The 19,727-nt window shown below is 54.6% G+C and overlaps 5 protein-coding genes across 5 annotated transcripts; 1 reads left to right on the top strand and 4 right to left on the bottom strand.

Annotated features, from left to right (window-relative positions):
- Positions 1–1,997: 1,997 nt before the first annotated feature.
- On the bottom strand, positions 1,998–5,153 carry LY79DRAFT_94975 (YSIRK family gram-positive signal peptide). Its single transcript, XM_060565241.1, has one exon. It carries the CDS (start codon positions 4,816–4,818, stop codon positions 2,215–2,217), a length of 2,604 nt encoding a protein of 867 aa, XP_060416846.1. The 5' UTR covers positions 4,819–5,153; the 3' UTR covers positions 1,998–2,214.
- A 307-nt stretch (positions 5,154–5,460) lies between these two features.
- LY79DRAFT_510445 (Noc2p family protein) lies at positions 5,461–7,821 on the bottom strand (the record flags this gene model as incomplete). The annotated part of the gene is made up of 1 exon (XM_060554167.1): positions 5,461–7,821. One exon carries the CDS (start codon positions 7,819–7,821, stop codon positions 5,461–5,463), a length of 2,361 nt encoding a protein of 786 aa, XP_060416845.1.
- Positions 7,822–8,123: 302 nt separating this feature from the next.
- LY79DRAFT_701816 (VPS28 protein) lies at positions 8,124–9,211 on the top strand. Its single transcript, XM_060564930.1, has 3 exons — positions 8,124–8,306; positions 8,430–8,666; positions 8,743–9,211. Exons 1-3 carry the CDS (start codon positions 8,223–8,225, stop codon positions 9,130–9,132), a joined length of 711 nt encoding a protein of 236 aa, XP_060416844.1. The 5' UTR covers positions 8,124–8,222; the 3' UTR covers positions 9,133–9,211.
- Positions 9,212–10,632, bottom strand: LY79DRAFT_546285 (uncharacterized protein). The gene has a single exon (XM_060557222.1). It carries the CDS (start codon positions 10,536–10,538, stop codon positions 9,297–9,299), a length of 1,242 nt encoding a protein of 413 aa, XP_060416843.1. The 5' UTR covers positions 10,539–10,632; the 3' UTR covers positions 9,212–9,296.
- A 513-nt stretch (positions 10,633–11,145) lies between these two features.
- LY79DRAFT_510557 (phosphatidylinositol-4-phosphate 5-kinase) lies at positions 11,146–18,844 on the bottom strand (the record flags this gene model as incomplete). Its single annotated transcript, XM_060554176.1, has 4 exons — positions 11,146–11,245; positions 11,309–11,550; positions 11,602–11,964; positions 12,056–18,844. 4 exons carry the CDS (start codon positions 18,842–18,844, stop codon positions 11,146–11,148), a joined length of 7,494 nt encoding a protein of 2,497 aa, XP_060416842.1.
- Positions 18,845–19,727: the final 883 nt, after the last annotated feature.

Here is a 19,727-nt window from a genome sequence, read left to right as displayed (position 1 = left end):
TCAACCCTAAGCCGCCCTGCACCCCCGTTCCTTGCCGTCTCAGAAACAGGGATGGCTTCCTCGGAGCCAGTCAGGTCACGAAAGCTGCCCATCCCTGCGGACATCCCGCTCTTCCCTGACTTTGGCTCCGTGCACCGGATCCAAAATCGTCTCCGCTCCGTTCGCGGCCATCGGCAATCTCACAGGTTCCATTCTTCAACATTCCCGAGCCCCGGGCCTTGATCTGTTCCGTGTAGTCAAAATAACCACCGTGCTGCTATATTTGGACAATGTCAGAGTCAGTCTAGAACCGCCAGATCCCACATCGTGGAGTCGGTCTCAATTTCACTGCATGTCACGTCACTCCCGAGGGATACATGACGCTACATCTGCGAGCAGGTTCCCGCTTCTCGGCGGAGATTCTTAGCTTCGGCTCTGACAACACGCAGTACAGCACAGTCTACATCTCATATAAGCCTCCTCGCCAATTACATGAATGCAACAACCTAATCGACCCGCAGACTTCTCACAGACCCAGTGCGATTGTTGCTTTCAGTAGCCTCCACCCTGTCGTTAGTTTGTTAGTCTAATGCTTAACCCAAGCACAGACTTTTGGGGGGCAGAGGATCACAATGCCAAGCCATTTGGCAGATCTCTTCACCCAGGAAGAGTTCCTTCGATTCCAACCCACATGTTTTGTTGTGTGGCTTCATCGGATGTTTGTGGGTGAGCAGAAGGGAACGCCGGGAGTCGATAGCCAATCACGCGTTGTGAAAGCCTGTTGATTGTCATGAGTGCCTGCGTGCCCAACTTAACTTCGCACGCTGCAAACCATAAACCGCCCAATGCAAGTTTCGTCTCAGATAAGGCATCGCGATGATAGGGCTTGCCTACACACAACCATACCGGCTCTTGAACCGTTCCTGACTTGCTTGCTGTACGCTGCGTATCACGGTCGGCTTAGTGGTCCGACCAGAGCACCCGGTCACACCGGCCTCAAACATATTGGGAACGCCGCTGTATCTGCTGCACTTTATGTATTTTTTTTTCTCCATCTGTCCATGCGCAATCTTGGTGGTGTGTTCGTTTGGCTCGGTGACAGTCGCGTCTCCGAGAAAACGCCGGAGTTCTGAGAAGTCATGCCGCCGCATCACGGACGGCGGTATCGCTGGTGAGATGAAGCACAACATCGATGATCCAGGGGGGCGCTTTCCCGGACCCGCTCATGTCCATTGTAATTGCAGTATAGTTCGCCGGTGTAGACATTCTGCTCGGTGTAGACATTCTGCTCGGTGTAGACATTCTGCTCGGTGTAGACATTCTGCTCGGTGTTTTTTTTTCCCCCTTTCTCATGGAGCTTGAAACCCTGTGTCTTTCCACTGTCTGTGGGTTATCCCGACTTGACAACGCACAAAAGAATTCAAGCTCGGTTTCGCTGGAGTATTCCATGGGTTTATGCGAGTATCAACCCGGTCGGTTCGGCGGACCCGTGACTTGTTTCTTCACACGTAAGCTTTCGGGCCTTCTTGTCACATCGCGAAGATGGGCGGGCTATCGCCTCGAACGCGGCAACAGAGTTGCAATACGCATTGATAAAAGCCCCAGCTATACGAGCTGACTGCTCCCCCTTCTCGCGCAGCCTAGAGCGTATGCGTATCTGGACCTAGTCCGTCGGTGAACCTTGACGTGCCTACCATGACTGGGGACCCTCTCGGGTTTCTCCCAGACGCGACCAGATGCAGGGCAATTCGTGTGCTTGAATCGAGAACCAACATTCGGCATCGCCGTTGCGTTTGTCATTCGGCTATCATCGGCTGGACTTGCCTGCGAGCCACTCTTCCAACTCTACAGCAACCGGCCCTGTCCCATGTTTGACAGGGTCAAGCATCGGTTCGCCAAACAGGCTGTTACGGGGCGATGTTTGAATGATTCACGCCCTACAAAACGTGGAGGAGGATGAACGTTTCAGCCTTCGTTTCTCTTGTTGATGGAGAATGGTGGCTTGTAATGGGTGCCTAATGGGAATATGCTGTACTCGACGACTCTAAAACTACACGGTACGATAATCTACAATGCCTCTTCTGTGCGACCCGCCTCAAGTCGGCTTGCAGACCGGCATTCCTACAACGTCGAGAATTGACTAATTCTGTCCAAGGTTTACGATAAATTGATACGAGAAGGTTCTGTGTGCCCATTTAACAAACCTCACTCCGTGTCTCTGAACAATATTCTACTTTAGTTGTCAGCCTTCAGAGGCTCCGAGTAATTCGTCATACCCCCCGGGTCTTCATTGTCAACCAGCTGGATCCCCTTGAAACTCTCGTCGTCGCTGTCAGAATCATCCTCCTGTAATGGTACCGGGAAAGTCTTGGGTCTGACCGGTAATTCCGGTCGAGGCTGGTGTGAGTCAAGAGCGCCCTCACTCTGGAACGAATGAACTGCGACTGGACGTGGAGGAAGTCTTGGGTTCTTCTGGTGGTCCCCATCCTCACGCATAACTTCAGAGCGGAAATAACCCTCGTCCTTTTGGCCGAGAGAGCTTAGGTCGAGGGGATCATCGGCATTAGAGCCGCTCGGCTCCTGCTTTTCTGTAGGCTGAGAGCTCAGACTTAGGAGGTCTTCGTGGTGAGGCGAAGTCGGCTTGTGCTTGCCCTGACCTATAGAACCCAGGTTCAACGGGTCGCTGCTCTTGGGACCCAGAGGATCAAAAGCCTGCGAGACGGAAGCCGCTCCACCTCTAGACACCTTGTTGCGATTCGTCACCTTCTTCCGCTGCGGCGGATCAGGATGCAATGGGTGACGCAGTTCGTTCGGGAACCTCGCGGTTTGCTTTGACCTGACCGGCTGCGGCTCTGCCTCTGGATCAGGCTGCGCATCCAGCTGTATGAGCTCGCATACCTGCGAGCCCGCCTCCTCGTCGATGATGTCGATGTCTTCGTCTTTCTCTATGGCGCCCTCGCCGCCCTTGACGTTGGGGAAGCCGCATCGCGTCAGAATCTTGGCGATCAAGCTTGGATAGCGCAGATGTCCGCTGACTTCCGCGCTCAGGTTCAAGTTTTCAACTCTCTCGATGTCCTTGACCTCCTGGAGTCCCGCGATGCCCATCTGAAATGAGGTAGTGCGATACAGGAAGCCGAGGACGCAGTCCGTCTCCGAGTACACATTCACTATGCGGTCGGATACCACAGATCTCAGAACCTGCCAGTGCTCTCTGTTGGACGGCACAGGGGCACCGATGAATACCACGGTATCGACTAACCCGAATGCCTGACGTTCGGCCAGAGAGCGCAGGCATGAGTAGATGACGCGTGCACCAAGCGAATAGCCGACCAACGTCACGGGCCGCTCTCCCTGAACCTTGGCAATGAGCGCATCGGCGAGCACTCGTCCAGCCTTGTCGGACCGGTTGCGAGCTAGGTTGAAGGGATTATCGATCTGTGAAGCAGCTTTGATGAGGTAGGCAGGCCAGAGTGCAGCCCATAGAGAAGCCAGTACGGTTCTCTTAAGGATTTCTACCTTGACAAAGCTCCAGGCGTACGATGAGACAAGGGAGTCCAGTTCTCGGCCCAGAGCGAGGAGGGACTTTATCTCATACCGCAAGGCAAAGACCTCTGACTCGTCACCTAAGCTGCGCCAGGGTTTCGTCACGTCGCCCTCCTCATTCAGCCACCCGTTGATACCAATCGTCACACGAAGCCGCGCTCTTTGCTTGCCTTCGGCGTCGGCTCGTTTGTAGTCCTGGCCCCATTCGTCCTTGAGCGGGAGGAAGCGGAAGTCTTCGACTTCCTTGGCGTAGGTATCCATCATTTCTCCTGTCATCTTGGCACCGAAGGCACCAAAAAGTGTGCCGACAAGGGCGCCGTTCATCCAGAAGACACCGAGAAAACTGGCGACACCACCAAGTCCGACACTTCCCATGAGGCCACCGATCGCACCTGCAACGACTGGGGCTGCCAGGCCACCCGTGATTCCGATCACAGCAGCACCGGCCACCGAAGCCAGACCAACCTTCCAGAAACGGCTCTTCTGATTCTCCTGGCGCCGTTTCGCAGCTTCTGCCTCGGCTGACATGCTAGCCTTTTGGTTCTCAGTCGAAGTCGAGGATTCAACCAGGGACTTGGCGATCTCAGTCTCCTCTGAAATGAGCGTTGACAGCGGGAGTCCAAAAGCAGAGGTGAGGTACAAAGCCAGGACTCTTGAGTGTGCAGAGTAGCTTCCGGTAGACAAGATGAGCACCAACAAGCAGCTGAGCACCTCTTTTCTGTCCTCCACTGGAATGGTCGTAAATCGATTCGGAATCGGATGATAGTGCTCCTGCAGGATGGCCACCTCCTTGTCAACTTCGGTCGACGCAGCCTTCGGCACGTCTCCGAAATTAATCAGATCTTCGCCCACTCCTGGCGACTCATACTTCAGCTTCTCCATCTCATCCAGTCGCTTCTTCCGGGCCTCGAGGATCTTGTCATCATCTCTAGCCGATGCGATCTCCTTGACCTTCTCCAGGATGTCCTTGCGCCACTCGTCAAAGTGTTTCAGCGCTGCTCTTCTTAGGACACGAAGCTGGGCGGTGTGTACGCCGGAGCCTCCGCGATCTGGGTGGCTAGGGCTGCTGCTGCGACCGCCCTGGCCGGCGTCCGGGGCGGAGAGTGGGGCATTGCGGTCCTGCAGCGAAGGCGAGGTCGGGTTGGTAGCTGACGAGGTGGTTTGATCATCATCCTTGAGCTCGAGCAGGGAGCGCATATAGCTCGTGATGTCGTATAAAAGGGTATAAAACGCTTTGCGGCGGGCGTGGTTGAGCACCACTGCGAGCTGGCGGGGATCTGCCGCAAGGGGGGCCATGGCTGCGATGGCTCACCACATCCAATGAGATCTTGTAGGTAGTACGATCGAGTCGTCAAGATGCGCCAATACCGAAACGCCGCGTTGTTGCGGAAGGAACGAAATGTTGGAAAACGAGGACACGTGAGGCCAAGTTGAAACGGGTGTTGGTCAGGTGTTGGTTAGGGGTTGTCCAGGCAGACGTTTAACAGAAGGAACACTAGTTAGGTACGAAGAAGGGATGCTTGGCTGCCCCTTGTAAGCGCGTTCGCCAAATTGTAATTAGGTGCTGGTGTAAGCAGCACCCTTAAATTGGTTCTCGGTCTGTGCCGACGTCTGTCTTCCTATTGCATCATTAATGGGTAAACGTGTCTTTCGTCTGCAAACGGGTTGACACAGGCGGCCATCTACACGCACAAAGACAAGTTGACCTACGACGCTGGCTTGGCAAAGGCCTTGAAGGGGGAAGAAAAAAATAAAAATCAACAGATGCTTACTTATCAAAACTCCGGTTCTCATGTAGGACGATGCTTGGATTGAGGGCAAAAGACTTCAGGATTATGTCTCAACAACCATGATATATACCTGAACACCAACGTATTAGGGGGCGACGCCATAAAACACTTTTTTATATCTTGTTCGACTCTCCAAAGCCGCACAAGTCTACTCTTCGTCGTCTTCCATATCCTCCTCGTCTTCATCATCGTCTTCCTCCTCCACCTCATCTGCCTCATCATCCATCAACTCGTCGGCGTATTCCTCCTCAGAGTCGTCCTCCGCATTCGCGGCAAGAGCATCCTTCTCCTCCTCCTTGCGCTTCTTCTCATCCTCTTTCCTCGCGTCCTCGAGTGCCTTGGCCTTCTGGTCCCTGATCTTGCGCTGCACGACGACGAAGGCGCCGAGAGGCGTCTTCTCCCAGTCAAAGTCGCGCAGGAACGCATCCACCTGCGCGCGGTCCTTAGGAGCGAACTCTACCTTGGCACGCTTCTCCTCGATGAACTTGGCGTTGGCCTCGAGCTTCTGCACGAGCAGCACGATCTGCGAGATGACCTTGTTGTTCTTGTTGCCCGTGCTGGTCTTGCGCGCCTGTTTGACCCAGCGCTTCAGCTGGATAAGGACCGGCAGCGTGAATTCGGGGAACGCAATGTTCTTGGCCCATATGGTGAAGTACTCGCTGAGGAGCTCGACGACCTGCTCACCAACGCCATCCTGGTAGACGCGCGTGCGGAGGTACGACTTGGGCGCCTTGTACGCGACTTTGAAGTCAAGGGGCTTAATAGACGAGGCCTTGGGGAAACGTCTCATGTCGGCCGACTCAAGAACCTCAATAAGGGCAGATGCGAGTGGGATGTAGGTGTTGGTTGCGCGTGACAGACGGAGGATGGAGCGGATCAGGTGGAAGCGGAGAGGGAAGAATGTGGGCGAGGGGATGAGACGCATTGCGCCAGACGTAACTTGCACGAGAGGGTAGATCAGAAGCTTCAGCTGACCTTCCTTACCCGCCTCCGCCTCCTTCAGGGGACTGCAGTGCTCGGCAAGTACACATGACCAGAAGTCGAGCGAGTGGGTGTACTGCCAGTTGTAGACAATCTTGTGGGCATCCTTCTCCTTCTTGACGATGCTGTTTCTCAGGTGAATGGCGAGTTGGCGGATGAAGGTGAATGCGGTCGTATAGCCGACGTTTTGGTCGATGCCCCACAGTTCTGCGGCCGAGTTCTTCATCAGGTTGATGCCCTGGATAGTGTTGATGTTTGTTGCTCTGCAGCCAGAAACTAGTCCCTGGTACACAGCCTTGAGAACTGTCTCGCGGATACCCTTGTCGCCGATAACAACGAGCTTCCGCAGGACGAGAAAAGAGGTGATCTTGGTGGTTTCTGAGCTGGCCGGTCTAGCCCAGTAATTGACGACTGTCTTGATGAGGGCCTTGAGAAGCTTTCTGAAGGACAAGAGGTAGGGAACCAGGGGCTCCAATGAGCCAATGGTGAGCTTTAGGGTCGCATCGTCGGACAGGGTGCTGAGAAGATGGATGATGGACGCAGTAAAAGTCTTGATCATCATGGAGAGCGTGTGGAACTTCTTCGAGTCGGTAGGCACGTATATCTTACCGGACGCAGACTCCTTGATGGGCAGGTGGTGCGAAATGATTTCAGGAATCTGCTTCAGGGCGACGATCAAGATGTCGTGGAAGACCTCGGGGCTGGAGATGGTATATCTCTGCGTCTTCTCATCGTCCGCGTCGTCCTCGTTGAGGTGGGCCGCACAGCGGAAGGCCAGTACGACCTGTCTCGCGGCGCGCAAGCTCTGCTTCTCCTCGATCAACTTCTTCCACTTGGCCACCATCTCGCGCGTCAGCTCGTTATCGTCAAGGACCTCCTCCTCGACGGCGGCAGCCTTCTTCTTGGAGTCCTTCTTGCGCTTCTTCTTCGGTTGCTCGTCGTCGTCTGAGTGATCGCTGCCGGCACTGAGCTCGTCCACCTCGGCAAGATCGGCGTTCTCGTCAAAGTCGAGGGCTTCCGGGTCGTTCTCCTTGAGGAACTTGTAGAATTCGGGGTCGTTCTCGGCGAGCTTTTCCATGGCTTCTTTGGTCATGCCAAGGTTCTCGTCATCGTCCTCGCTGCCGGCGTCCTCGCTATCGCTTGCGACAGGCTGCTCCTCCGCGGAGAATTCTTCTGAGTCCGAGTCGGATCCCTCTTCCACAGGCGCATCGCGTTTCCGCTTGCCGAGCTTCTTCGACGCCTTCTTGTCCTTCTTTTCGATGATATCCTCGAAGCCGCCCTGGAAGAAGTCGTCAACGCTCATGGCGCTGACCTTGGCGTCCTTCTGGTGGCCATTAGCCTTGGCTTTGGCAGCAGCCTCATCATTCTTGAAGAATTCGGAGTCCTTGGTCTTCTTTGTCTGCTTCTTGGCCTTGACCTGGACTCGCTGCTTGATCTTTGCGGATTCCTTCCTTTTGTCCAGAACACCCTTGAGGTGGTTCTTTTCGAACTTCTTCGTCGCCTTGAGGTTCTTCTTTTGAGAACCCATGGTGAACGGTAGGGAGGGGAAAATTCCGTTCTGCCTAGGGGGGTCTCTCGCGGTGGATGATGGTAAAGGAAGTTTTGGCTGCAGGGACCGTGAACGGTGGACGCGGGAAACTTTCTTCAGACCTTCTTCTCTCAATGGCAGAGAACGGTTCGCTCTTGCCCAAAAATTTTCGAGCTTATCGGGGCTTATCGGTATCACGCTAACCCTCTTTTAGAATAGCGTTTGGAGACATTGCCCCACGTCTTAGCGGTCTAAATGTCTGAACCTCTGAGAAATGGGCCATGTCACGCCTGGTGTCTGACGTCCTTGGCTCTGTGACACACGTAACGGCAGCTCAGTAGCTCCCCAGCTGCTGATCGATCGACTATGAAGCCGGCCGCGATCCCAACACAGCCGCGAAGATGATGCCCCGGCAGCCCTATGCACCAACACCGCATAGCTACATCCCAAACACAACACTCTCAGCTACCATTAATCTAGATGAGGTTCGTCTTTCACAACCTTCAGCCTTCCAGAGGGCGCTGCATATCCCCCTCCCCCTCCTCCAGCTGCCCCGCCCCCGCAGAGACGACTCCGGTCCCAGCTGACCCAACGATGCATCTCGACAGGAGGTCAAGTTAGCCGACACACGCGCCGAGCGCGATTTACAGGACTCGCTCGCTGAGATATTCAGCATCATTGTCACCCTTGACGAGCTCGAAAAGGCCTTTCTTAAGGATGCGATTCCCGAAGCCGACTATACCGAGATCTGCGAGCGGTCCCTGAAGCAGTACAAATCCATCCTGGCAGACGAGACCGTGTCTAAGGCCTTTCGGGGCCTGGAGGAGTTCAAGGCGGAGTGGGATGTGAGCCGTCCCCCCCCTTTTTTTATCGTGACCACCCACCTTCTGCTCTAAAGCTGACCCCTATCGCCCCAAACAGCTCGAGGTCCCCCGCGCAACGGAGCGCATTCGCGTTGGCATGCCTTCGACAACTGTGACCGCCTCATCAAGCGCCGCCCCGGCGCCGTCGGCCGCCGGTAACACGAGCGGAACGCTGATCCTGGAGGCGACGCAGGAGTTCATCACCTTCCTGGACGCTGTCAAGCTGGGCCTGCTCTCCAAGGACCAGCTGCATCCCCTGCTGTCCGACGTCATCCAGTCGGTCAACAAAGTGACGGACCGCGACTTCGACAATAGGGGCAAGATTGTGCAGTGGCTTATCACTCTGAACCAGATGAAGGCCACAGACGAGCTGAGCGAGCAGCAGGCCCGCGAGCTCGAGATGGACATCCAACAGGCTTACCAGGGCTTCAAGAGTACTCTGACGTAGAAAGAGCCATCACGCAGGTAGCGTTGTTTTAGTCTTTTCGAAGATAGATACCAATGAAGAACGGAGCTATAGCAGATTTCGCGTATTCGCCTGCCTCTGAAATCCCCAATAATTATGCTTTTCATGTCCTCGTAAAGAATACAGCAGCGGACCTAGAAGCCCCCTCAGATCAAGAACGTCCAGAAACTGGGATACACAAACTCGTTCTCGAATATCCTCCTCACCTGCTCCAGCACGAACCTCTCCACCTTGCCCACGTTCTTCAGGCTCTGCTTCCCGCCGTCGCGGAGCCCGATCTCGCTTTCGACCTGGATCTCCTGCAGCAGCCCGCCAAACCTCTTTCCGGGCTCGCTGGGGCCCGCGTCGTCCGCGCCCACCGCCGTGACGGCGTCCTCGGGACTGAGGAAGCAGAAGTGCACCCTCTTGCGGATGTGCGCCATCACCCCGACCCCGTCAAACGTCAGCCCCGTGACGCTCAGCTGCACCGGGATCCCCACGAAGCTCGGCATCGGATAGTCCAGAAGAATCTCCGCCGTCAGCCGCAGCCTCACATCGCCTGCGTACCGGATCCGAAACACGGCCTGCAAGTCCTCTGGCCTCGGCTCCCTGAACCGCGGCTCGTCTCCTTCCCCGCCTTGCTCCGGCCCCTCCTCGTCCTCTTCCTGGATCGCCGACCCGGCCAGGTGCGCATCTCGCGTCGGCGGCCTCGAGGCCCCCGCCGAGGTCGGCGCCAGTGTCGACACGCTTGACTTCTCGCGCAGCTGCGCCAGCGTCGGGTTGAAGTCGCTCACAGAGATGGAGCTCTGCGAGGGGTTACGGCTGTGGGCCATCCGAGGCGAACCCACGGACGACCGAATGGCCGACGAGTCGAGCCTGCTGCCCATGTGCGCGCCGGCCACCGCCGCGAGAGGCGTCTGCGTCCCCGACCACCCGTTCCCCAAGTGCGATTGGAAATAGTGCAGGTTGGACGTGCCGCCCAAGATCCCCGGCGTCGAGACGCCCAGGAATGGACTTGGGAAGTCTCCAGACTGGCCCCTGAGTGCGTGCATGCTGAGCCTCGGCGGCATCGACGCCTCCTCGCGCTGCCTCCTCCTCTCACCAGCGCTCAGCTCGCTCTTGGGGAAGTGCTGCAGCTGCGGCGGTTCATCGAGGGCCTTCTCCTCCTCCTCGTCATCCTCGATTTCCGGGTTGTCTTCGTAAAAATCTGGCAAGGGGTCGGTGATGTCCTTGAGCTCCAGCTCCGGGGCGATGGCGCCGAACTCGAAGTCGTGTACTTTGACCGACTTGATGAAGCGCGGCAATGGTACGGCCTGAAATTTGGTGTGGATGAAGTCGCGAATGCGGAGGGCTAGGGCCTCCCCGTCGGGGCCCGTTGTGAGCGTCTCCCAGTTGAGGTCTATTGACATTACAACTGTGGTTTGTGAGTGAAGAAATGCGAGAGATGAAGATGGTATCAGTTGATACAGCCAAGGTGTTAGACAGGGTTGCCGTCTGCAACCTGACGGAGGGCTCTAATGCCTAGCTAAAGGCCGTGTCGAAGACCTGAGAGGTACTAAACCCCAGTTTCCAGTGGACCATTAGTCACTGGGTATTAAGCGGTACAGTGGCTGCGCTTTCTTCACCCGGTGTCGGTGCTGCGACAACATCCCGAGCCAACTCTCATGCACAGCTTCCACAAGAAGTGCTGTCATGGGTATCTCCCCGACGTGCATTAAATTCTTCAGCGGTCATCTATTTCATTACCGGGTATCTGAAATTCAAGGCCGTTACTCGTCAACGCTGTAATGCTAAGATACTTTGTTCTGGTGATGCTCAAGGTGCCAACCATTGCTAAAACTGGACCGACTCCATGCTCATCTACCCTTCCATCCACCCGTCAATCCGTCCACATTTTGGGGAGGGGGGAACGCCGGCAATACAATGCAAGTCTCACCCCTTTGTTAAGCACAACAACTGATCCCGTCAGACTTGAATGTGTGTCGTACCATTTGATGCCGATATATGTTGATATTGTTACTCGGGCTTGGTATCGAAATCGAATCGTGGCCTCATGCTGTTTGTGATTTGAGGCACTCCGAACTGATGCCAGCAATTTGGCGCCTGGAGGATGTATCTGGCATCATGTGAGCAACTGATGAGATTCCAAAAAACTAGGAGGGGATCCATGGGCAATTACCTGGCCATCGCCTCCCGGAAACGAGATTTGTATTCCTTCGGACTCGTCACGGTGGGACGGTTTCTGCCACCGCCCGCGAAACCACGATCCTTGATCCAACTCTCGAGTTTCTTGTCCCATGTGTACGTCCGGATACAGTCAATGATGCCCACAACAAGCTCCTTTCTGGCTTCATCTACGGCAATCATCAATGAGTAATCCATCACGTTCTGTCTTGCGAGGAACAAAGTATCGTTCCAGACCTGGACAAGTGTCAGCGTCTTGCTTTCTCACATTTAATGCTGTCAACTTACGGATGCTCTCAGAAGCTTCTTGGAGTGCTCGCGTGCAAACAACGGCGATTCGTAAATGAACTCCACCATGTTCTCGTCCAGAAGAACCTCGTTCTGCTCGCCAGTGGACTGGATTTTGCGGTTGCGCATGGAACCCTTGAGGTCGAAAAGCCGAGTCGGACTGCGATCGTAAAAGAGATTCTCCATGAGCAGCAGGTCTAACTTGATCTCGACGCCTGTGACCGGGTTCTTGATGATCAGCTGGAAGAACCCCAGCATCTTTGCGATGACGGAAGGCAAGTCATGGAACAGAGCCTCGGCCATGATACCAAAATAAGCTGGCGCAAATCGCAGGAAAGCCGACGTCTCAATGGGTGATAGGCCCTGTGTCAACTGTCAGCCATCGATTTCGTTTCGAACAGAGTAGATGGGTGCCGTCAAACAAGTAACAAGGCAAAGAGCAAACGCGTCTCACCTTTAAGACCAAGCGGTCGTCGAGAGTCTTGAGAAAGACCGACTTTGTCTTGCCGCCCTTGGAGTCCCACTTCAAGCAGCGAGAGAGCGACTCGACGATGCGATCTGCAACGCCGCATTTGCGACGCAGCGCATCAAACTGCTCAGCGTAGAAAATTTTGCAGAGCATAGTTGCAGACCCCTCCTTGAACTGATATTTCAGATGCGTGCCCGTTGCTCTGAGAAGACTCTTCTCCAGCTCGCCCTCTTCCATCATCAACTCGCCGCCTGTATCAGACAGTCCTGAAGACTTGGCATCAAAGTTGGCTTCATAATCATTGTGTATCGCCATTCGCTCCTGGCGGCGAATATCAGCCAGTTTTGTGCGGTAGTCGTCAGAACTCAGGGCAAATGCAATAACAGAACTGGGTTCGTCCTCCCTCACAATTACATCGGAATCGAGGAATATATGATCGCTTGCGTTGACTGGATAGTCCAGTTGAGGCCACCCACTGGCAGATCGTTCAGCCCAAAAGTTAGTGAGCATCTTCATAAGGCTAGTTTTCTGATGCTTCGGCAGTTCCAGTGGAATCTCCGTGCTGGGTTCAAGAGAGTCAGCCAGTTCCTTAACGTCGGGCAGCAGATCGTCCAGTATGGACTGTTCAGTGTCGCTCTGCCCTTCGTCGTCGGATCCGCCGTGGCTAGCTGTAACTGTCGCAGTGTCGTCCGTCTCCCCACCAACTTGGTGCTCTTCGGTGGGGGGAGCAGCTTCTGGTGCAAGATCGGACTCTTCTCTCGGTGGACTGTCGGGTTCTGTTTGCACAGTTCCGTGAGGTGCTGGATTGACTGGCGCCGGCTTGGGTTCAAGAATCTTGATCTCGTTATGCTCTGTGTTCGATGGCCCAGCTTCTTGTACGGCATTGTCAATGTTGTGGTAGACTTCCACAATAGCCTTGGTGGCAGAACGTGGCAAACCTGCACGAGGCTGATGGCCCTTGGCGAGGCGCTTCCTGCGGTCTTCTCGTTGTCTTTCCTTCTCAAACTCACGGCTCAACTGTTCAAAGTGCCGGGCAATTCTAGAAACCTGGGACGCCATATGAGTATCTTTCTTCTTGGTGATGAGCCGAGGTATTGAAGAGGGACCAGCTTTCCTATGGCTTTTCATTCCCAACGCCAGTCGATCGAACGGTTTCTTTTCCACCTTAAATGATGTCTCACCCAGAGTCTCGGCTCCCATGGTGTCCTTCGGCACGATTGATTTGGCAAAGCCCGACTGGGACCTCGGTAGTGTTTGGGCAGGCTGCGACAGGGTTCTAACCATCGGTGCCCTACGAGCCAAGCCTCGTTCCTGGTTTGTTTTGGGTGCTTCAGATGCATCACCAGTTTGTGATGTTTCGGCACCCATAACCTGTTGTTCACGACGAAGCTGTTCAACCTTCTCAGAGAGGGAAATATTAGTTGATGTCGTAGTAAGCGGAGGCCTGGCCACGAGGGGGTATGTCGACTCGGCATTGCCAGGCATTGCTGAAATCTGCCCGGCTTCGTCAATAGGAGCAAACGAGACGAGCCCTTTGGCTTTCGGCGAGCCCGGGGTGGCTAAGTCCAGGGATTCCACTCTTTCAAGTGCAGTATCGGCTGGAGCATCAATCTTGCCAGCTTCCTCTGGAGCTTCTCGGCCAACAACCTCATCCTTTGTTTCGGCTTGTTCTGGTTCCTTCTGAGGCTCTGACGATGTGGAAGACTCCTCCTCCTCCTCCTCTTCTTCTTTCGGTCCCTCCTGTTCGAGCTCTTCCTGTTTCTCTTGCTCGTCCTCGACTGACCCCACGACCCCATCCTGATGCGGTTCGGTCGGGTCCGTGGGTTGAGTGGAAACCTTCTCGTCTACATCGGAGAAGGTTTGAGAAGGAGGTTCCCCAGACTCAACGGTTGAGTTGCCATCTGTTGAGGGAAGAGACTCCCTCGATTCGTTGTCGGTGAAAATCTTTTTGAGTTGGATCATTGTCAATTGGCGCAGGTCCTTGTCAGGAAGAAAGTCGGTCTCGAACTTTGTGAACGAGGTGTCCCAGTCGCCGGCCTTTTCCAACATGTCCCTGACAATAGCATTGAACGGAATGACCTCATAATACTTGGAGTTGACGTAGGTTTCCTGAAGTCTGCGTATCAAAGCAACTTGATCGTCTTGTGCCTTTTTGGCAAGCCTGTCAACTTCGGCTTTACACGCATCGGCCTTTTCGGGCAAGACGCTGTCGATGCGTATGCTCTTGAGCCTGAGCTTGACAGAGTTGATGAAACGAGCCCAACGTTCCTCGATCTTGTTGAAAATCTCATTCTTGAGCTTGAGGTCGTTCTCAACCTTCCACGTGATCCGGGCTCTTGGGACAATGATTTCGAGGAGATCGATAGGGTCATAATGTATCCTCACCCAGGTATCGCGATAGTGAAAGTAGCGGATGTGGTCACGATGGTGGTCATGAGGGCAGCCAGTAATCTCATGGAGCCGCAGGCCCCTGCTCCAAAAAAGCAGCTCAAGGTACTTGCCGAAAGAGTATTTCCAGGTGCTGTCGGACATGCCCATCTCGGGAGAGTCCTTTTTGCACGTTTTACAATAGCTCCACATGGTGATGCCGTCCAAGTTGCGCCTTTTGGCTGCTGGCTCAACGAATATGGTGACTCGTGACTCGTCGTGTACGTAGGTGCGATGATGCTCCGTCATCTTTCGGTCGCATCCGTTGGAAGTACATATGGAGTCTTTACTGATGCATAGATCTTCGATATACTGGCCGAGAGTACAGTCTGGGTCCATACTGCCGCTTTCGTCAACGTGCTCGTCGTAGAACGCGATTGCGATCAACCCTGGCTCGGAACAAGGAATCTTCGTCTCGGTGCAGATAACCGAGTACAAGACGACAATGTTCTGATGAGAATAGGGATCGAATAAGTCGAGGTTGCCCTGGATGTAGTTCTCCCACTGCCTCGTCTGCGTCTGGTAATTGTACAGAGCCTTGTCGTATTCGGCATCGTGGACGGCGTGCAAGATTTCCATAACCTGCCGTGGTGCCTTCTGTCCGATGGCGTGAACCATTTCAGGCTTGATGAGCTGGAACTTTTGCGACTTGGACTTTTCGGGGTCGATTTGCTCTTCTACCACGTCCTGATCTCGTAGGCGCTTCAGGTAAACGAGTCTCCGCTCCTGCTCCCGTGCCTTCATAAGCAGGTAGGGCTGAGCGAACTTGACGAATGGAGACGCCGACAAAATCTTCGTCTCATATCTCGCCACCATGTCGCTGTAGTATGTCGGCATTGGCACATCTTCTGGCACTTGCGAATCGGGAGACGTGGGCGGCACATGAACATGAGCCGCATGAAGAGATACCAAAGGGGGCCGTTCATCTATGGCCGGTTCCTCGGTTTGATCGGATGACAGAGTGCTTTCAGCCGTGACCAAAGATGTACCATCGCTTGTTTGAGAAGGGAGCTCAGAGTCGGTGGGCGAGGTTTTGGTGACTTGCGGCTCATTCTTCCCTATTTCAGTCGACGCGGTAAGGGAACGAGGCGCGTCCTCTGGGGTCTGGCGAACAGACGATCCCAGCAATGAGGATTCCTCGGGCTCGGCTGGTAACTGGATGTACTCATCCCTCATCAAGCACGTTTCCAACTTCAAGTTGTAGACAACGTAAACCATGAACTCCGTGATCTTCTTCATCTTCGATAGGACTTCAGTCGAGTCCCCACGCAAAGCGATGGTGCATCCAAGTTTTTCGGAACATCCAGACAGGAAGATATATGTCTTCTTCTTCCCAGGATAGTTCTTGTTTACATAGGTCTTGACTTCAAAGCCTCCCGACCTACCAACCTGAACCTGGAGGGCCAACATATCAAGAGAAGATATAATATCGGTCTCAGCACATCGTGATACTGCTTCGATTACTGAAGGCTTGACGTTATAGGCAACAGCAATATTGGCCTCTGAAAGATATTGTAACGCAACTCCCGAAACAGACTTCTCGCAGAGCAGAAGTTGGGGACGCAAATTGATGATTCGGTTTACGACGATCCGTAAAAACTCTTTCTCTTGTTCGATAACTGGCTGAAGGCTCATAAAGTGTTGCTGGTGCCGCTGATATTCGATCGGGAAGGAGACAATGACTATGCGGGGGCTAAGGATGCGACGAGGCATGCTCTTGAGGGCGAGATTCTTGGTGAAAATAACGCCCGAAACGTAGCTAGTATCTCCCGGCTTGCCTCCCGGGATTTTCTTGAGCTTGACGTAGTGCCGTATATCCATGTCGTCTCCTGCCCTGATGTCAGGGGTAACATCGTCAGTGCACTGGAGCAAGATAGGAATCAAAGCCTTTTCCCACGCAGGCACGTTTGGTATGCCCGAATCCTCGAGGAGCTGATGCAACAGTCTCTTGACATGCAGCATGCTCGATGAGTTGAGCTCCACCTGTGGCTGTTTGTCGGCTTGCATCGAGTCACTTCTCGTCAGCTTCGTGGCCTCGATCACAGGGTTGTCGGTGGCGAACATGTTTTCGTTTGACGCTGACGGGCCCTTGAAAATGCCGGACTTGGGGCGCGGGGAACGCATTTGATGGCTCACGTTGCTCAGGTTGCGCCTTCTTCCTGGACGGCCGTGGCCAATAAGGCTTCCCGAACCAGCATTGTCGTCGATTCCACGGCTTGTAAAACTCAAACCACTGATGCTCTTTTCACCACGGCCAAGGCGATGTCTTCTTCCTGTGCTGAGGAACGGACCAAAACTGGACTTCTCGTGATCGTAGCTAGACGGCTGCAGATCGGCATTTGACATGGTGGCGAATATGCTCATCTGCTCGTCGTCGCTGGACTCGTCTGACATGTAGGCAGCCAACTCAGGGTCAATAATATTGTCGTCGTGAAACGCAGGATACTTTGGTTTCTTAGCCATCTCCTCAGTGATGCCCTTACGGAACGGGGCCCTGTCATCCGGCATTGGCTTGAACCTTGACATGAAATTATTGTGATGTTTCGAATGATGCCGCCTGTGCCCCGATGACTGCGGGCGGTTCGCGGACGTCAGAGATTTCAAGGAGCGAGAGGAGCTCGGACGGCTGAGTTGCGGTGCGTCGATCTCCAAAATGGCCGAATTTCTGTTGGAATCGTTGATCCTCCGGGTTGCAGGGATCGCCATCATGGGTGTCTGAACAGACCTCGAGTCGCCCAAGTCCTCCATTCGGTCAGCAAAGCTAGGCTCCTCGGGTTCGGCCTCAACCTGCGTGACCTTTGGGGTTGCTTTGGTCTGACGAAAAATGGCAGGTAGAAATGAGTCGTCTCCGGAGTCATCAGAGGCGCTTCCTTCGTAGAGTCGCTGGTTTATGACCTTTAAGCAAGTCTTGCAAACCCTCAGAGTCCCAGTCATCCCGAACTTCGAGGCCGGGATTATCGAAGTGCATTTGGAGTCGAAAATACAGCCGCAGGTTCGGCAATGATGTTTTCTTCTGAACGCGGAAAATGGCTGGCCACAGATGAAACATTCTTTGCACGTTTCATCAGCCATCCAAAACTCTTTGCTCAGCACTTGCCGGCGCATTCTGTCAAGCCTGGCATTGACTTGATCAGGCGCGCCCTCGTTGGTCGTCGTGCCTGGTATTCGGAGAGCGCCGGTTCTCCCATGCTTGGGCTGGGAATCATGTGCGAAAGAATCATGATAGACAGAGTCGTGGGCGGTCGTGCTGATGGGACTTGGCTCAGCGGTGACATGCTCCATGGAGGAAGACCTTGACGGAGCGAAGCCTGGCGATCTGGAACGACTAATGCGGTCAATAACAGCCGGTCTCTTAGGTACGAGCATCATAGACGCGGTCGAAGATGCCGGAGAACGCGGGTCTGCTGCTTGCAAGCTGGGCAACTGAGGTATATTGGTCTTGATCGGGCTCAGTGGCTTATCCGAGGGCCCATCGACGGCGGCTTCTTCGCGCCTCGTCCGGATACTTGTATGGCCCTGATCAGCGCTTCCGCCGTGTTTGGGCTCCAGCACGTCAAACTTGTGTGAACTCTCGGAACCGATAACTAGCGGCCGGGGATCAGGCTGCTTGCTGATGCTTCTCCTCCCAGATGAGCGGACGGGTCCATCCTCGATTCGCGCCGCAGTTCTCGGTGCCGTAGCAGGGGCAACCTCGGGGTTGATAGCCGTCACCGCAGAGGCCTTCGCCACACTAGGCAAACTTTGGCGGCTGGAGGTACTGGACTTGGAAGCTGTCATGGCGGAAATGGAAGTCGCCTTGGAGGATTGGGGCAGATGCGACTGGCTATCAGAAGTGACGGTGTTAATTCCCGACGAGGACGTGGCTGCCATGGGTCCGTCGTGAGTCGCGCCCGAGTTGAAGGACGAGCTCGTCGCTGCGGTTTCGGCACGAACAAGCGAGGCGATGGGTATTTTCGGGGCTGTGGCCGCTGTACTGGTGCTGCGCTTTGAGGCGGCGTCGAAGCTGTCGCCGTCATCCACGTCCTGCTGCCTTGTGCCAACAGCGCCAACAGCCTCCTTCAGGCGGCTGTAGAGCCCGCTGAGCCCATTCTGAACCAAATCCCCTGTCAAGACCTTTGTTTCTGTCGCTGGGAGGGATGTAGGTGGAGGAGCGAAGTCATTAAATGTCGTCAAGCAATCCGACTGGCTTGCTGATGTATGGATCCTGTTGAGGGTATGGGCCAACTGATCCTTGTCGACCTGGGAAGCCGTGGATATAGAGTTGATAGAGTCATGGCGACTCCTAAAGCTCGGGGGCGTCGAGAGAACTGCTGGCGAGTTGGGTTTTGATGTGTTGTTGCTAGCCATCTTGCGTAAGCGTGTATGCGACGGCTAGGCGATGGAAAGGCTCGTGAAGTTCCTATATCGTTACAGCGGTGACATTTTATGGTGTTAGGATGACATGGCGTGTGTAAATTGCAAGGATTCCGTTAGGCACATCCGAGTCAGCCCTTCTCCTCTTCCTCGGGTCCTGCACAATGGTCGGATCCAGTCTAATGTGTGTATCTCGCGGTTCGCAGCAGAGAGGGGTATGGGATCGCCGGAGAGGGAGGTTCTTCGTCGGCAGTGGTTTGAGAGGTCGGACGTCGTATGTGGATATCGGCGGGTGTTCGATAGGGACACAGGCAAGCTCAAGGGTTCAAGAGAGGTGCAGGTGACGGGAGAGGAGAAACGACGTGGCAAAGGCCAGGCTTGGTTGGGTATGCGCGTTCGTATGTGCGTATCTGCGTGTGCGTATGAGGTGTTTGGGCGAAGATGAGAAAGGGTGTGTGGTAGTCGTCTTGGGGTCCCACGCGTTGTCTGCGCTGTTGCAGGGCGAGCTAGTGTCTTTCAAGACGGCGCCGGACGCCCTTTTAGAGGTGGACTATCCGCAGACTACTACGAGGGGCAGCGCTATCCCTTGAAGGTTTAGGCGCGCGTGGCCTAGGGATTTGCAGGCTGGTGCAGTCGTCAAACAAGGTGAGATGACGCAGCGACAGCGATGCTGGGCTGAGTTGGCGGTTGGCAAACCCTGGCCGCCTTTGCTCCAACAAGTCTCCAACACTTTCTGCAGGGCGGATGGCTGCTGCTGCGTTAGTGTCTCTACGAAACCTTTCGGAACGGCTGGTTCTGGAAACAGTCCCGGAAGCCGTTGACAGCAGTCTGGGCAAGTCACAACGATGTCGGTCGGTACCTTGATCCTCCTTTCTGT

The sequence above is a fragment of the Colletotrichum navitas genome (assembly GCF_030913465.1).
Source record: "Colletotrichum navitas strain CBS 125086 chromosome Unknown LY79scaffold_14, whole genome shotgun sequence".
Taxonomy (NCBI): Eukaryota; Fungi; Ascomycota; class Sordariomycetes; order Glomerellales; family Glomerellaceae; genus Colletotrichum; species Colletotrichum navitas.
The sequence above is the reverse complement of the archived record's forward strand: the minus strand, read 5'-3'. Positions and strand labels throughout refer to the sequence as shown.

Coding starts and splice junctions, on each gene's coding strand:
- LY79DRAFT_94975 (XM_060565241.1), bottom strand. CDS start 4,818: ATGGCCCCCCTTGCGGCAGATCCCCGCCAGCTCGCAGTGGTGCTCAAC.
- LY79DRAFT_701816 (XM_060564930.1), top strand. CDS start 8,223: ATGATGCCCCGGCAGCCCTATGCACCAACACCGCATAGCTACATCCCA. Junction 8,307..8,429: donor CTACCATTAATCTAGATGAG/GTTCGTCTTTCA, acceptor GCATCTCGACAG/GAGGTCAAGTTAGCCGACAC. Junction 8,667..8,742: donor AGTTCAAGGCGGAGTGGGAT/GTGAGCCGTCCC, acceptor CGCCCCAAACAG/CTCGAGGTCCCCCGCGCAAC.
- LY79DRAFT_546285 (XM_060557222.1), bottom strand. CDS start 10,538: ATGTCAATAGACCTCAACTGGGAGACGCTCACAACGGGCCCCGACGGG.